General features: G+C 51.2%; 5 protein-coding genes across 5 annotated transcripts; 2 read left to right on the plus strand and 3 right to left on the minus strand.

Moving 5' to 3' along the window:
* Positions 1-65: 65 nt before the first annotated feature.
* Positions 66-899, minus strand: LOC138827454 (histone H3). Its single transcript, XM_070022959.1, has one exon. The coding sequence runs from the start codon at positions 717-719 to the stop codon at positions 309-311; it is 411 nt and encodes a 136-aa protein (XP_069879060.1). The 5' UTR covers positions 720-899; the 3' UTR covers positions 66-308.
* Positions 900-1,585: 686 nt separating this feature from the next.
* LOC138827456 (histone H2A type 2-A) lies at positions 1,586-2,153 on the minus strand. The gene has a single exon (XM_070022961.1). The coding sequence runs from the start codon at positions 2,083-2,085 to the stop codon at positions 1,693-1,695; it is 393 nt and encodes a 130-aa protein (XP_069879062.1). The 5' UTR covers positions 2,086-2,153; the 3' UTR covers positions 1,586-1,692.
* A 4,918-nt stretch (positions 2,154-7,071) lies between these two features.
* Positions 7,072-7,932, minus strand: LOC138827457 (histone H2B type 2-E). The gene has a single exon (XM_070022963.1). It carries the CDS (start codon positions 7,685-7,687, stop codon positions 7,307-7,309), a length of 381 nt encoding a protein of 126 aa, XP_069879064.1. The 5' UTR covers positions 7,688-7,932; the 3' UTR covers positions 7,072-7,306.
* A 38-nt stretch (positions 7,933-7,970) lies between these two features.
* On the plus strand, positions 7,971-8,539 carry LOC138827455 (histone H2A type 2-A). Its single transcript, XM_070022960.1, has one exon. The coding sequence runs from the start codon at positions 8,040-8,042 to the stop codon at positions 8,430-8,432; it is 393 nt and encodes a 130-aa protein (XP_069879061.1). The 5' UTR covers positions 7,971-8,039; the 3' UTR covers positions 8,433-8,539.
* A 686-nt stretch (positions 8,540-9,225) lies between these two features.
* LOC138827452 (histone H3) lies at positions 9,226-11,243 on the plus strand. Its single transcript, XM_070022958.1, has one exon. It carries the CDS (start codon positions 9,406-9,408, stop codon positions 9,814-9,816), a length of 411 nt encoding a protein of 136 aa, XP_069879059.1. The 5' UTR covers positions 9,226-9,405; the 3' UTR covers positions 9,817-11,243.
* Positions 11,244-16,280: the final 5,037 nt, after the last annotated feature.

Raw genomic sequence — 16,280 nt, forward strand, 5'->3', positions numbered from 1 at the left:
ACCCAACTGTACAGTGAGGGGAAAAGCCGAGCCACTTCCACACTCAAGCTGTCAACACTGATAAACCCGGCAAACCCCAGCACACAGGTGAGGCCTAGACGGTTAGGAACGGAGGTGAGGGACATGGAAACAGAAGTCGGGCGAAGCAGGCACTGTCACCGGCTCTGATGACACTCGGCCAGCCCTCCACCCTAATGCCGGTTCCACAAGATTAGAGCACAAGCCACAGCTCCTTCCGAGGACGCAGTGGGTGGCTCTGAAAAGAGCCTTTGGATGCGATGGAACTTGCCGAGGGCCGCCGGGTGAGCTTAAGCGCGCTCCCCGCGGATGCGGCGGGCCAGCTGGATGTCCTTGGGCATGATGGTGACGCGCTTGGCGTGGATGGCGCACAGGTTGGTGTCCTCGAAGAGCCCCACCAGGTAGGCCTCGCTCGCCTCCTGCAGCGCCATCACGGCCGAGCTCTGGAAGCGCAGGTCCGTCTTGAAGTCCTGCGCGATCTCGCGCACCAGCCGCTGGAACGGCAGCTTGCGGATCAGCAGCTCCGTCGACTTCTGGTAGCGCCGGATCTCGCGCAGCGCCACGGTGCCCGGCCGGTAGCGGTGCGGCTTCTTCACGCCGCCCGTGGCCGGCGCGCTCTTGCGGGCCGCCTTGGTGGCCAGCTGCTTGCGCGGGGCCTTGCCGCCGGTCGACTTGCGCGCCGTCTGCTTCGTGCGGGCCATGACGACGGCGACGGTCTCAGAAACACACGGCACAAGCGCGCAGACAGAAACGGGCGGAAGGCCACCCCCGCTACACACTTTATAGGCGACGTCTTTTTCCGATTGGGCGCAGGGGATTTGAAAGGCCCGCGCTGGCCGCCCATTGGCCGTGACGTCACCCGCCCCAGCGCTCCCGGTTGGCTCTGGCAGAACGCGGACCGCCCCGTCCCGCCCCCCCGCGGCACTTCCTGCTCTCCACTCGGCCAGTACTTCCCCCTACCCCCTAACGCACCTTGTTTTCTACGGTTGTCCCGATCCGAGTCCTCTGGAACCACCCACCGTCTGTAGCTGGGGTGGTCTTCAGCCCGCCCTCCACTCCCCTGACAGCTCCGCCCCGCCTTCTGCCGGCCTACGCTCCTGTAGCCCGAGTCCTCTGCGACCACCGTCTGTAGCTGGGGTGGTCCTCAGCCCGCCCTCCACTGCCTTCCAGCAGCCCCGCCCTCTGCCGGCCGACGCTCCCGTGCCCCAGCCCGGAGACCTTGAGTGGAGGGGGCCCCCTCGGGGAGTGTGTTGTTGTCGAGGGGCCGCGGCGCTCCCAAGACTAAGCCAGGGCGGGCGATGCGAGCCCAGCTCGCGCCAACCCACGAGGCCCACGGTGGCCCCGGCACTAGGTTCAAGTGTGGGACAGGAGGTCGGGAAGAGCAGGGCGGGCCTGGAGGGAGACCAACGAGGGGCCACACAGTCGGCACGGACGCCCGCGGCGCGGCCCGCGGCCAACTTTCCCGGGAGTCGGACAGGAGGGGCCGTTGGGACGAGGAAGCGATCGGACGCTCCGCACCCGCCTCCCTCCCGCTCGCCCGGCCCCGCACGCACAGGCGGACACCGGCTACTTAGCGAGACAACTCTTCATTTGAAACAGTGGGTGGCTCTGAAAAGAGCCTTTGATTTCGCGGCCACGAAGGAGCCTGGCGAGGGCGCGCTGACGGGACCCGCCTCACTTGCCCTTCGCCTTGTGGTGGCTCTCCGTCTTCTTGGGCAGCAGCACCGCCTGGATGTTGGGCAGCACGCCGCCCTGGGCGATGGTCACTTTGCCCAGCAGCTTGTTGAGCTCCTCGTCGTTGCGGATGGCCAGCTGCAGGTGGCGCGGGATGATGCGGGTCTTCTTGTTGTCGCGGGCCGCGTTGCCCGCCAGCTCCAGGATCTCGGCCGTCAGGTACTCCAGCACCGCCGCCATGTACACCGGCGCGCCGGCCCCCACCCGCTCCGCGTAGTTGCCCTTGCGCAGCAGGCGGTGCACGCGCCCCACCGGGAACTGCAGGCCGGCGCGGGAAGACCGCGACTTGGCCTTGGCGCGGGCCTTGCCTCCTTGTTTGCCCCGACCAGACATCACTGATACCGCCGCACACCACCGAGCTCCGCCCTGCAACTGGGAAAAGTGCCGCGACCTCGCCCGCGCTACCCTTTTATAGGAAGAATGCGGATTGTCCGCGGAGCGCTCTCATTGGCTAACGAACCATCCTGCCATGGAGACCAATAGGAGGCCTCAGCCTGGATCCACTCATTTACATAATCTGCGTCCGGCCCAGGCTTTAACTCAGCATTTTTTTTTTTTTTTTGCTCATGGCTGGTGCTGTATATCCCTTGAGCCGTCTCTTTTGCTAATTGTAGAAAGAATATCAAGTCTTTTCTTCCCACACTGACTTTGAACCTCACTCCTCCAGGTCTCAGCCTTCTGAGCAAGATGGGATTATACAAGTAAACCGCCAGCACTTGTCTCTGCCTTTGAACTCTTGATCTTCTGCAATCTCCAGGTTCTGGGAATCTTGACATTTGAAGCCACCCTGGGCAGCAAAGTCCGTTAAGTACCAAAGATGCTAGCAGTGGATCTGTGGCTCAACTGGTAGAGTGCTGAAAAGCTCAGGGACAGTGTCCACGTGAGCTGAGTTCAAGCCCCAGGACAGGCACAAGGATCCACATGTAGTACATGCTGGCACTCAAGAGGTTAAAAACAGTATCTGAGGGCTGGGAAGGTGGCTCAGTGGTAGAGCACTTGCCTTGCATGCATGAGGCCCTGGGTTCGATTCCTCAGCACCACATAAGCAAGAAGAAAAAAAAAAAAAACAGTATCTGAATAATGCAGTCTGTTTTGGTTGTTAAGAGTATTTTAGACTTTACCAGAAAACCACATGGACATCCAGGTACAAAAAATGAAGAAATGTTTTATTGCTGGTAAAAGGGCTGGCAAGACCCTTCTCACAAGGGAAAGGAAGTGAGAAGTGCCGGTTATTGTCCTAGGTGACCTTTTATAACCTCCTGGATTTGGGGGAATCTCACTGTGGTCATAGCTATTTCAAAGGGGTACTCAGGGAAAGTGGGTCAGGGCTAATCATTTACACCTTTACTACATGGGCCTAGTGTTGCCTTGGGAAAGAGCATGTTAGGTTATGAGGGAGGAGGCTTCTGGACTAACAAATGTTGATATCTGTACAATCCTCTACATTGTAATAGATATTTTATGGTCATCTTGGGTAAGGCCAAAAAGAATTTCAAGAACCCAGGTCTGATCATTACAAGCTGTCCTCCAGAGAGGACAAGCAGCTAGTGTTTAAATTGGGGGTGAGGAAGTGGTAGGTGCTTTGAGTTTACCGTTGAAACATGTGCCAAATACATATGATGTATTGAGTTCCATCCCTAAGACCCATCCCCCAGAATAAAAAAAAAAAATAAAAACAATAAAAACACAGTACTTGTTTTCTTTCATGGAACCATTTATTCTCTTTCTCTCATTAAAAAAAAAAAATAGAAGGGGTGAAGGTGAGTCACGTCCAGGCTACAATGCTTCCTTTACATTTCTTTGATTATACATAGTTCACAATATTGTGGGACAGTGATACTTAGCTAAAGTCACACATTTTAACCTTCACAAGGCAAATTTTCATTATCATGGTCTATAAAGCTTGTGAACTCTTATGAACTTTGACAATACAACTATTTCTTCCAAATTGGGTGATATGTACATTTCTGTACCTGTGCTTAGTGTACTCTGTTCCCTCTTTCCTATTCCCTCCTTCCTATCGCTGCCCTTTAGTTGCTTAGTTCAGTCCAGTGCAGTTGATGTATTTTATTACCTATTTCCTTCTGATTCTGTGCCCTCCTCTTAGCTTCCCTCATATGTGCATATATACATACCCTGGGGTCAAGAACACAGAGTCATCTAAAATCAATATGGCACACTAAGAATAGGTCCTTTGTTTCTTGGGTCCTGTTTACTTTGCCATTATCTCGTTGCATTTTGTATTTAAAATGTGCACATCAGGGAGACTATGCTGTATGTCTGGGCTTGGCTTACTTTGCTTAACCTGATGACTTGTTCTAGTTCCATTTCCCTGTGAATGCCATTATTTTTTTTCTTTCTAATGGCTGTATATTATTCCATTGTATATAGGTACCAGAATTTATGGATCCATTCATCTGTAGTGGGGCATCTGGTTTGTTTCCATATCATGGCTATTGTAAACAGTGAAGCAATGAACATGGAGGTGCATGTGTGCTTCTATCCAGGTTCCTGTTGCTCAGGGTAAATATTAGCCTAGGAGTGGGATGGCTGGGTCGAAGGGGAGGTCTGTTTAGTTTTCTGAGGAAGGTACAGACTGCTTTCCAGAGTGGTTGTATTTGTTTACATTCCCACCAACAGTGCAGTAGGGTTCCTCTTTCTCTGTATCCCTGCCAGCATTTGAACCTGTGTGAATTTAGGACATAGGCCATTCTGACTGGGGTAAGGTGGTATCTCTGGGTTGTTGTTTTGGGTTGGTTTTTTTTGCATTTCCTTTAGGACCAGGGATGATAAACATTTTCTCAGCTACAATGCTTCTTATTTTAGCAATGTTACAAGAGTCCCAGACTCAAACTTCTGGGTTTTAGAGATCAGGTTCAGACACTAACCCCAATACAATCAAAGAGACAAAGAGGGTTCTACATTTTATTTTTTGCTGGTATTGGGGCTTGAATTCAGCTTCAAGTTCTCCATTTAGCTTTTTTACTCAATGCTGGCACTCTACCATTTGAGCCACACCCTCATTTCTAGCTTTTTGCCTCATAATTGGAGAAAAACTCTTGGGGATTTTTGTGCTCAGGCTGGCTTCAAAGTGTGAGCTCAGGTCTCAGCCTTTAGAGTGTATAGAATGACAGGTGTGAGCAACATGTCCCCCAGTTCCAGAAGAGATTTAAGTGATGTGAAACAGGAACACCTCTGGAAGAGGTAAGGAAATATCTGAAGCCATCTTCCCAGCACATTTGCTTTAGGTTGAAACAGAGGAAGAATTGGGTAAGGAAAGGTATGCATAAGTAACTACACAGTCAGAAGGGTTCTTGTGGTCATAGGTGGCCTCAGGTGGTCAGGTAGCCCACAGTCTCGGGGTAGAATTAACATCATTGTTGCTTAACAAGTGGTCCTGCAGAAGTCCTGATGTTCCTTTCCTTACAGAGGTTTCCTTGTCTCTGTAAAGACCTCACTGGATCAGTCTTGACACTGCTGATTTCCAAGACAGCTTACAAGATGAACAGCCCAGAACAAAGACAGATACAAAATGCAGATCTTGCTTTTTAATTCACTTAAGAGCCCCAAGAAGTAGTACATGTTCCCCCAGTCCTGGGCCTTGAATGCAGGGCCTAGGCACTGTTTCTGAGCTTCTTTTACTCAAGAGCAGCACTCTGCCACTTGAGCCACAGTGCCACTTACGGCTTTTTCTGTTTATGTGGTACTGAGGAATTGAACCCAGGGCTTCACGAATGCTAGGCAAGCACCTTACCACTAAGCTACATTCTCAGCCCCCCCCCTTTTTTTTTTAAAGCAAAAGCAACCTTTTCAGTACCTGTTACAAGGTTCCACCTGACCAATTCTAAGATAAAGAGCAAATTTGATCACCTTTGACCATAGGTGTCTATAACTTGGACTTAATAATTATGCATATATGCACCCCCAGTTATTTCTCCATTCAAACCTAAATCAGATGTCTATATGAGGGTGATGGGCTGAAGTGCTTGCTTGCTTCTTCTTGCATAGTACCCATGCTATATTAAGTCCCCGTTCTCTGTCTTTTATTATTGTCTCTTTATCTGACATATTGGGGTAAGGGGTGAGATATGACACATGGAGCCCCTTGGAGGTTTTGTTTTTTCCTTTTGGTCGGTCGTGGGGCTTGAACTCTGGACTTGAACTCTGGACCTGGGCGCTGTCCCTCAGCTCTTCAGCTCAAGGCGAGCGCTCTCCCGCTTGAGCCACAGCGCCACTTCCGGTTTTCTGGTGGTTTATTGGAGATAAGAGTCTCACGGAATTTCCTGCCCTGGGTGGCTTTGAACCACGATCCTCAGATCTCAGCCTCCTGAGTAGCTAGTATTACAGGCGTGAGCCACCGGCGCCCAGGACCCCTTGGAGTTAAGCTTATAGCTTAAGATTCCAATTACACAATCACCAGTTTCCTCTCTCCAACAATACTTAAAAGGTTTAAATCAGAACTCTGGATTTTCCTTCTTCAACCCAACTTAAAATTCCAGTATTCCCTATAACAGCACAATTGTCTAATCAGTTGCTGAAGCCAAAACCTAGAGGTTTCTTATTTAAAATACCTATTCCTCAGCAAAAGCTGCAATTCTACCTCCAAGGTATGATCATCAATACTCCATGTGCCTTCCCATATTACAATCAGTATGCTCCATTTCCCCATGCAATCTACCCAGTGGTAAACGTTACTGCATGTTAGAATCCTCCAGAGCTTAACATTAACTACTAAGACCAGAAAGCATCCACAAAAAAAAGTAAAATAACAAAAAGCCACCCTCAGATAACACTGGAGACCAGACTTCAAGAATCACTCTAGCACAAAACATACCAACACTCTGGTTTTCTTGCTTCTATTATTACCAGTAAAAAACAAATGCCGCATAAAGTTACTAATCCTCCTTTTGTAAAGCTCAAAACAATCACTTGCCCTTGGAGCCTTCTGCTCCCAAGCATTCCAAACTCTACATTAATAAACCGAGGGTATTTTGTTGACACAGTGCAGAATCCTTAAATATAACAAGTTCATGGGAAATCTGTCACCATATATGAAAGTTTTTGCAGCATTTCAAGCAGGAGAAAAGCTGAATGCAGCAAGAGGTTGGAAAGAAATGACATAATCTAAAAAGACCACCACCCCTCCCACCCCCAAAAGTCCCCTATTTTACCACAGAAAACCACTGTCGCTTTCCCGCATTGGAAGCTTAGGATACAGCAGTCCACTAGCAACTCAATGTTATCTACTTAAGGAAAACAAAAAAAAAAGGAAAAAGGGATTAACAATATAGCCAAAAGAACACTGAATGAACCCCCCCCCCATTCCCCTGCACACTAAGACCAATGTAACAGCGCCAAGAAAGCTGTACAGTGTCAACAGCTGGGAAAAACAAAACAGGAAAGCTTGTGCTATTTCACTAAAGACAACTAATACACCAGAGGGGTCGCTAAGAGACATACACAGGTTGCACGACTCCTTCCAATGACCAAGTGGGTGGCTCTGAAAAGAGCCTTTAGGAAAAAGCGACTGCAGCGCGCCGAGCCCCGGAGGGACTCACTTGGAGCTGGTGTACTTGGTGACGGCCTTGGTGCCCTCGGACACGGCGTGCTTGGCCAGCTCCCCGGGCAGCAGCAGGCGCACGGCCGTCTGGATCTCCCGCGACGTGATGGTCGAGCGCTTGTTGTAGTGCGCCAGACGCGACGCCTCGCCCGCGATGCGCTCGAAGATGTCGTTCACGAACGAGTTCATGATGCCCATGGCCTTGGACGAGATGCCGGTGTCGGGGTGCACCTGCTTCAGCACCTTGTACACGTAGATGGAGTAGCTCTCCTTGCGGCTGCGCTTGCGCTTCTTGCCGTCCTTCTTCTGCGCCTTGGTGACGGCTTTTTTGGATCCTTTCTTGGGAGCCGGAGCGGACTTGGCTGGCTCAGGCATGGCGAGAAGGACCAAGAGAAATACACAGAGCAAAGAAAGAGACAACGGACGGAAAGCGGGTACACGGTGCAAATGAAAGCAGGCTTATAAAGGCCGTATGCAAATTAAGGTTCTGGCCACGCGGCTTTGTGATTCGCAAGGTTTCCCTGGCCTCTCCGCCAGACACAGATTATGTAAATGAGTGGATCCAGGCTGAGGCCTCCTATTGGTCTCCATGGCAGGATGGTTCGTTAGCCAATGAGAGCGCTCCGCGGACAATCCGCATTCTTCCTATAAAAGGGTAGCGCGGGCGAGGTCGCGGCACTTTTCCCAGTTGCAGGGCGGAGCTCGGTGGTGTGCGGCGGTATCAGTGATGTCTGGTCGGGGCAAACAAGGAGGCAAGGCCCGCGCCAAGGCCAAGTCGCGGTCTTCCCGCGCCGGCCTGCAGTTCCCGGTGGGGCGCGTGCACCGCCTGCTGCGCAAGGGCAACTACGCGGAGCGGGTGGGGGCCGGCGCGCCGGTGTACATGGCGGCGGTGCTGGAGTACCTGACGGCCGAGATCCTGGAGCTGGCGGGCAACGCGGCCCGCGACAACAAGAAGACCCGCATCATCCCGCGCCACCTGCAGCTGGCCATCCGCAACGACGAGGAGCTCAACAAGCTGCTGGGCAAAGTGACCATCGCCCAGGGCGGCGTGCTGCCCAACATCCAGGCGGTGCTGCTGCCCAAGAAGACGGAGAGCCACCACAAGGCGAAGGGCAAGTGAGGCGGGTCCCGTCAGCGCGCCCTCGCCAGGCTCCTTCGTGGCCGCGAAATCAAAGGCTCTTTTCAGAGCCACCCACTGTTTCAAATGAAGAGTTGTCTCGCTAAGTAGCCGGTGTCCGCCTGTGCGTGCGGGGCCGGGCGAGCGGGAGGGAGGCGGGTGCGGAGCGTCCGATCGCTTCCTCGTCCCAACGGCCCCTCCTGTCCGACTCCCGGGAAAGTTGGCCGCGGGCCGCGCCGCGGGCGTCCGTGCCGACTGTGTGGCCCCTCGTTGGTCTCCCTCCAGGCCCGCCCTGCTCTTCCCGACCTCCTGTCCCACACTTGAACCTAGTGCCGGGGCCACCGTGGGCCTCGTGGGTTGGCGCGAGCTGGGCTCGCATCGCCCGCCCTGGCTTAGTCTTGGGAGCGCCGCGGCCCCTCGACAACAACACACTCCCCGAGGGGGCCCCCTCCACTCAAGGTCTCCGGGCTGGGGCACGGGAGCGTCGGCCGGCAGAGGGCGGGGCTGCTGGAAGGCAGTGGAGGGCGGGCTGAGGACCACCCCAGCTACAGACGGTGGTCGCAGAGGACTCGGGCTACAGGAGCGTAGGCCGGCAGAAGGCGGGGCGGAGCTGTCAGGGGAGTGGAGGGCGGGCTGAAGACCACCCCAGCTACAGACGGTGGGTGGTTCCAGAGGACTCGGATCGGGACAACCGTAGAAAACAAGGTGCGTTAGGGGGTAGGGGGAAGTACTGGCCGAGTGGAGAGCAGGAAGTGCCGCGGGGGGGCGGGACGGGGCGGTCCGCGTTCTGCCAGAGCCAACCGGGAGCGCTGGGGCGGGTGACGTCACGGCCAATGGGCGGCCAGCGCGGGCCTTTCAAATCCCCTGCGCCCAATCGGAAAAAGACGTCGCCTATAAAGTGTGTAGCGGGGGTGGCCTTCCGCCCGTTTCTGTCTGCGCGCTTGTGCCGTGTGTTTCTGAGACCGTCGCCGTCGTCATGGCCCGCACGAAGCAGACGGCGCGCAAGTCGACCGGCGGCAAGGCCCCGCGCAAGCAGCTGGCCACCAAGGCGGCCCGCAAGAGCGCGCCGGCCACGGGCGGCGTGAAGAAGCCGCACCGCTACCGGCCGGGCACCGTGGCGCTGCGCGAGATCCGGCGCTACCAGAAGTCGACGGAGCTGCTGATCCGCAAGCTGCCGTTCCAGCGGCTGGTGCGCGAGATCGCGCAGGACTTCAAGACGGACCTGCGCTTCCAGAGCTCGGCCGTGATGGCGCTGCAGGAGGCGAGCGAGGCCTACCTGGTGGGGCTCTTCGAGGACACCAACCTGTGCGCCATCCACGCCAAGCGCGTCACCATCATGCCCAAGGACATCCAGCTGGCCCGCCGCATCCGCGGGGAGCGCGCTTAAGCTCACCCGGCGGCCCTCGGCAAGTTCCATCGCATCCAAAGGCTCTTTTCAGAGCCACCCACTGCGCCCTCGGAAGGAGCTGTGGCCTTGATTGTTAGTGTGTATCTCCCTCTCCCCCCCCCCCATATAACATAGTATTCGCAGTTTAGCTGTGTTTTCCCTGTGGTGGTTCCTGCAGACAACAAGTAAAGGGGTCGTGCCTTCTCCCTGCCTGCTGCAGCCATAACCCCTCAGGCCCGGATAATCCTGGCCCTAGGCCGGGCCTGCTGGAGGGGCCGGACACCAAGGGCCAAGCCTCAGGGTTCCACAGATCCGGGCCACCGGATGGGGTGGAGCCTCGCAGGCTGACGTTACCGCCCTCAGGCCAGTCCGCCGACGAGAGAACGGGCGCAGGCCACGGACAGGCTGCGGGGTCTCAGTCCTGAGGGCCGTGGGATAGAGAAAGACGGAGTTGAGAGTTGCGAAGTTTGCCGGAGTAAGTACAGCAGGCCTGACGAGAGCAGGGCCAGCCTCCAGAGGCTATTTGGGGCCTGTGTCTAGGCCTGCAGAGGAGGGCGGAAAAGGACAAGCCTTCCGCTTTGGAGGTTTGGCCGTCGAGGCTCATCTTGGTTCTCGGTTATCTAGCCCAGGACAAGGGAGTCGCAGGCCCCCTTTCTGGTGTAAATTAAAAAAAAAAAAAATGTCAGTTTTAACTGCCTCGATGGGTTGTCTCGCTCTTGGGAGATCATGTCTGTCGAGTTTGGGTGTGTACGGGTCTCACCGTTTGCACGGTGTCGGTAATCCAAACAGCTTTTTCAGTGGAGCCCATTTAGGGCCGGCCACCTCGAAACTAGAGCGCTGAGGAATGAGGGCCAAAGGGGAGGGAGGAGGCGCTCCCAACTGACAGGCGACTTGTAAAGCCTGCTTCCAGACGCTGTGAGCAGCTTTGGGCTTGTTGGCTCTTGTTCTGCCTTCTACAAGGAGGTTCTTAGGGCTTGTACCCAGGATGTAGACCCCACCCAAGGCGGCTTCCCTAGACTTCCACTTCGGTCTGCGTAGGGAAGTCGTCTTCTGATCCTGGTTGTTTTTCAGGTGCCAATGTTAAGTATGTCTCAGTTATCCCCAGTGCCTCTCATCTCTGCCTTTGGTCATTTCTACCAATTGTATCTGAGCTTGTTCACACGTTATTAACACCATTTATTCTTGTGACTTCTTTTAAGTGATTTCATTCTACCAAGAGCTAGAAAGTGGGGCAGCCCCTTGTGCCCAAGACCTAAGACCCTTTCCATTTCTCCACTGTATTGTAATAGCCAGGAGCCAACTTTCCAGGATGTCGGCACATACCACGATGTGTGGACCCTCCCACCACCAGAATCCTGAACCAAATACACATCTTTATAAAGTATCTAGCTTCCAGTATTTTATCTTTGTGTGTGTGTTTGTTGTTTTCCAATCTTGGGGATTGAACTCTGGGCCTAGGCGCTGTCCTTCAGCTCTTCAGCTCAAAGCTAGTGCTCTGCCACTTGTGCTACAATGCTACTTCCAGTTTTCTGGGGGTTAATTGGAGGTAAGTACCAGACTTTCCTGCCCAGGATGGCTTTGAATCGTGATCCTCAGATCTCAGACTCCTGAGTAGCTAGGGTTACAGGCTTGAGCCACTGGCACCGGGCTTAGTATTTTATAATAACAAAAAAAGGGGGGAGGGAATACTAAGGCAAATTTCAAAGCAAGATGGCAAACAACTGAACACCTTCCTGTGGCCTTGGGGTTTTTGAGAGCAACTTGTATGTACCATGGCTGAGGTAATCAAGGGCCTCTATTTTAGTCTTAACCTTCCTCCTTCCGGTCCTTTCTGTCCCTTACCTTTCTGTCCCTTGCTATGATTGAAGTGCTTATTCACCAAAACTCACTTCTAAGGAAGAAAGTGTGAACTCAAAAGGAGGAACTTTGGGTGATCCAGGGCCTGGTCCCTCTTGGCTGTAGAACAGCCTCCCTAATTTGTCTCTCTAGTTTCTAGTTAAAGGTGAATCTTTCAGACAAAAGTAGAGAACATGTAGCCCTGGGGAATTGATTTAGTAATGATGGAACATTTCTGCTCTACCTGGCTGCCTGTATTGGTAATCTCATATGCCCTATACAAATAATGTCAATATCCAAATGGCCATTGGCAGAAAAAAGTTTCTCCATCTGAGCAGGGAAAGACCTTGCCTGCCTCTTGTTCCCTTTTACAAGGCTACTATACAGACAAGCCTCTGGACTTTGACCATTGAAGAATGGTCAGACCTGCTTCTGCAGACATCTACTATAGAGCTTGCATGAATTAAATTTGTGTGCATGTGCTGGTCCTGGGGCTTGAACTCAGGGCCACAGGCTCTTGCTTGGCTATTTGGATCACAGCTTGCACTCTACCACTGGAGTCATACCACTACTTCCAGCATTTTGCTGCTTATCAGAGATAAGAATCTCAAGGACTTTTCTGCCACAATCCCCAGATCTCAGACTCCTGAGTAGCTTGGATTAATTACAGGTATGAGCAAGAATATCCAGCAATTTGGGGTCTTGTGAAAGAAAGGACATCCAGTTAGAAAGGGTGATTGGAAGCCAGGCGCCAGTGGCTCACGCCTGTAATCCTAGCTACTGAGGAAGCTGAGATCTGAGGATCACGGTTCAAAGCCAGCCCGGGCAAGGAAAGTCCATGAGACACTCTATCTCCAATAAAACCACTAGAAAACCAAAAGTGGTGCTGTGGCTCAAGCGGTAGAGCGCTCTCCTTGAGCTGAAGAGCTGAGGGGCAGCGCTCAGGCCCAGAGCTCTAGCCCCACGACAAACCAAAAAAAAAGTGATCGGAGTGATATTTCCAAGAGCCAAAACCTGACCTCAGTTTCCAGAAGCTGAAGAGTCCAGGAACTGACTCTCCTTGGGACCTCCAGAAGGAACCAGTCTTTCAGCTACACATTTTAGGCACATATGATTCATATTGACTTCTGACCTCCCAAAGCACAAAGGAATAAATTTATGTTTTAAATCACTGTGGTAATTGATTAAAGTAGTGATAGGAATTAATATGCCATTCTGACACAAAAGACTGCTTTGGGCAGAGTATAAAGTGTAGTTAAAAGGCAAGAGGGAGGCAGGGAAAAAAGAAAAGAGGGATGGGAACTAGAAGACTTGCTATCTATGGTGATCCTTTTCTGGCTGCAGAGCAGCTCCTTCATGGGCCTGAAAAACCTGTCTAACTTACCTTAGAATTTCCTAAAAAGCATCTCCTTTCTTTGCAAGTGGTACTAAGCTCTCCTTGACAAATGGTGGGTCTACTCCAGCTGTGGACCTGTAGGGTTATTCAGACCATCCCAGGCAGAAAAACCACAGATTGGCTTCACTGTGAGCTTGGAGCAGCAGTGGCAGCCTCTGCTTGCTCTTAAGGAAAAGTCATTTCTGTGCAGCTACAAGGATGCTGGATTAATTTCCTAGGGCTGTCCAACAGAGTCCCAGAGTTATTTTCTCAGACTTGGAGCTCAGAAGTCTGAAATCAAATTAAAATGCTCCATCCAAAGGCTAAGGGATTGTCCTTGCTTGTCCCTTTCAGTGCCTGGTGACTCCTAGGATTCCTTGGCTTGTGGTGGCACAAATCCAGTGTGCTACCATCTCTCTACACTGATTTCTTCCCTATGTCTCTGTGGTCCAAATTCCTTCTCCCTTCTAAGGGCATTAGTTATTGAATGTAAAGGCCACCCTAAAGTCAGGATGGTTTCATTTTAAAAGTCTTTGATTGCTGGGTGCCAGCAGCTCATGACTGTAATCTTACCTATTTAGGAGGCTAAGATCTGAGGATCACAATTCAAAGACAATCCAGGAAGGAAAGTTCGTGAGACTCTTCTCTCTAACCACCAAAAAAGTCAAAAGTGGTAGTACACTTGCCTCAAGGGTAGCACTCAGGCCCTGAGTTCAAGCCTCAGGACTTGCATACCTGCGCACACATGTATGCACACATACACACACACACAAAGTCATTAACTAATTACATCTACAAAAACTATTTCCAAATGAAAAAGGAGAAAATATCAAGAGACATGGAGTAGCCAAGATTCTAAACAGGTAGTTGGCAAAATATGTAAGTTAACCTGCAGTGGAGGGGCAAAAGGAATCAAGTAGGCATCCAAGGCCTCAAAAGCCAAGTAACTAGCCTTGGTGACAAAGATAAGGGCACTAAGAATGAGAGCTGGGAACCAGCCACAGCAAACAGGCAGGAGGGGAACAACTGACTGTTGTACATAGAGCTTGTTTGAACCTGGATGGTAAGGCAGAGCAGAGCTGTTGAGGCAAAAAGCAATCAAAGATGACTCTGGAACTTCCTGTCTGGGTGTCTGGGAGGGGGGTGCCACCTCCATGGGGACAGGGGTCTGGGAGGAGGAGCTGCTGAAACGCTCATTTCAGGCCACTCCAGGACATGCTGGAGGTAGAGCTGAAGACTTAACTGGTTCTCTCACCTGCCCAGAGGAAGTAGAGGCTGCCCAGAAACAGTTCTCTTGGAACAATAGGCAGAGCATTTTATCTCAAACCAGAGGGGAGGAAAATGTAATAAGGAAATTGGACTCTATAATTTTTGTGTACTGTATGGCAATAATAGTCTGTAGTTCTATGAAATGCATAAAGGCCAATGTATTAACAGATCTTCAGATTATTTGTAATTTATAACTGTTTTTTCAGTGACGGGGATTAAACCAAGACCTTGTACTTGCTAGGCAAGTACTTTACCAGCTATTGGGTAATAGCTGGTAATCCAGGCTGACCTCCAACTCAGGATTCTCCTGCCTCCACCTCCCAAGTGCTGAGATTAAAGATAGGTGCCACCACACCTGACATAATCTGCAAATTGTAGACAAATATTTTAGTAAAAGTCAGCAGTATTGGAGTATGCTCAATAATGTCAAGTTATTCCAACAGTATAAATATTAGCATCTTCCTTTGTAAAAGAGAGAATTTAAATTTAGGGGCTGGTTCAGAAACAATATGTCATGCTGGAAGAAAAATGCCAAGTTATTTGAACTGTCTGAGCTTCAATTTCCTCCTCTGTTAAATAAAAACCATAACATTGACCTTGCAGGATTTGAAATTGTGTTTGTAATACTGACACGTTGCAAGCATTTATTTCCTGGGATTTTTCCTCTTCGTTCTTTTAAAAAATAAAAATAAAAAAGGTAATAAAAATCACAGAAAAATATCTGACTTCAGCCCTTAATCCCTTTATGTTTCTGTGATAGGCCAAATTCTAAAATGGCCTGTGGTATCCTTATTTAATCCCTTCCCTTCGAGTAGAACCAGAACCTAGAACTGGCTTTTAATCCAGAAAACGGGACAGAGGCTGGGCTCAGGAGCTCATAACTGTAACTGTAATCCCAGCTACTCAAGAGGCTGAGATCTGAAGATAATCGGTTTGAAGCCCAGCTCAGCCAAGAAAATCCAAGAGTCTCTCATCTCAAATAAAATACTTAGAAAAGGCTGGAAGTGGCACTGTGGCTCAAGTGGTAGAGCTCTAGCCTTGAGCAGTAAAAGCTCAGGGGCAGTACCCAGGCCCTGAGTTCATGGTTTAGGACTGGCCAAAAAAATGGAAAAAAAAGAAAAGAAAATGGGACAAAGGTGAAAGTATTTTGCTGCTATGATTTAGAATCATAATCAGGATGGGTGCTGGTGGCTCATGCCTATAACCCTATCTACTCAGGAGGCTGAGATCTAAGGATTGCAGTAGGAAGCCAGCATGGACAGGAAAGTCCATGAGACTCTTATCTCCAGTTGACCAGCAAAAAACTGAAATGCAGCTGTGACTCAAATGGCAGAGCAACAACCTTTTTTTAAAAAAAATTTTGGGGTCCCGTCATGGGCCTGAACTCTGGGCCTGGGCACTGTCCCTCAGCTCTTCACCTCAAGGCTAGCACTCTACCACTTGAGCCACAGCACCACTTCGGCTTTTTTTTCTGCTTATGTGGTGCTGAGGAATCAAACCCAGGGCGTCATGCATGCAAGGCAAGTGCTCTACCACTGAGCCACCTTCCCAGTCCCAGAGCACCAAGCTTGAGCAGAAAAAGCTCAGGAATAGCACTCAGGCCCTGAGTTCAGATGGAAGGAAGGAAGGGAGGGAGGGAGGGAGGGAGGGAGGGAGGGAGGGAGGGAGGGAAAGAAAAAAAAGAAAAAGGGAAGTTTATTGTGTTCCTACATGGAATTATATAATACCAAATTGGAATGTATTAAAAAGTACCACTGGGGACTGGGAAGGTGGCTCAGTGGTAGAGCACTTGCCTTGCATACATGAGGCCCTGGGTTCGATTCCTCAGTACCACATAGGCAGGAAAAAAAAAAGCCAGAAGTGGTGCTGTGGCTCAAGTGGTAGAGTGCTAGCCTTGAGCTGAAATGCTGAGGGACAGTGCCCAGGCCCAGAGTTCAGGCCCCACGACCGGACCCCCCCCCAAAAAAAAAGAAAATTAGAAATA

This window comes from Dipodomys merriami, unplaced genomic scaffold (genome assembly GCF_024711535.1).
Source record: "Dipodomys merriami isolate MVZ:Mamm:240054 unplaced genomic scaffold, mDipMer1.0.p SCAF_156, whole genome shotgun sequence".
NCBI lineage: Eukaryota > Metazoa > Chordata > Mammalia > Rodentia > Heteromyidae > Dipodomys > Dipodomys merriami.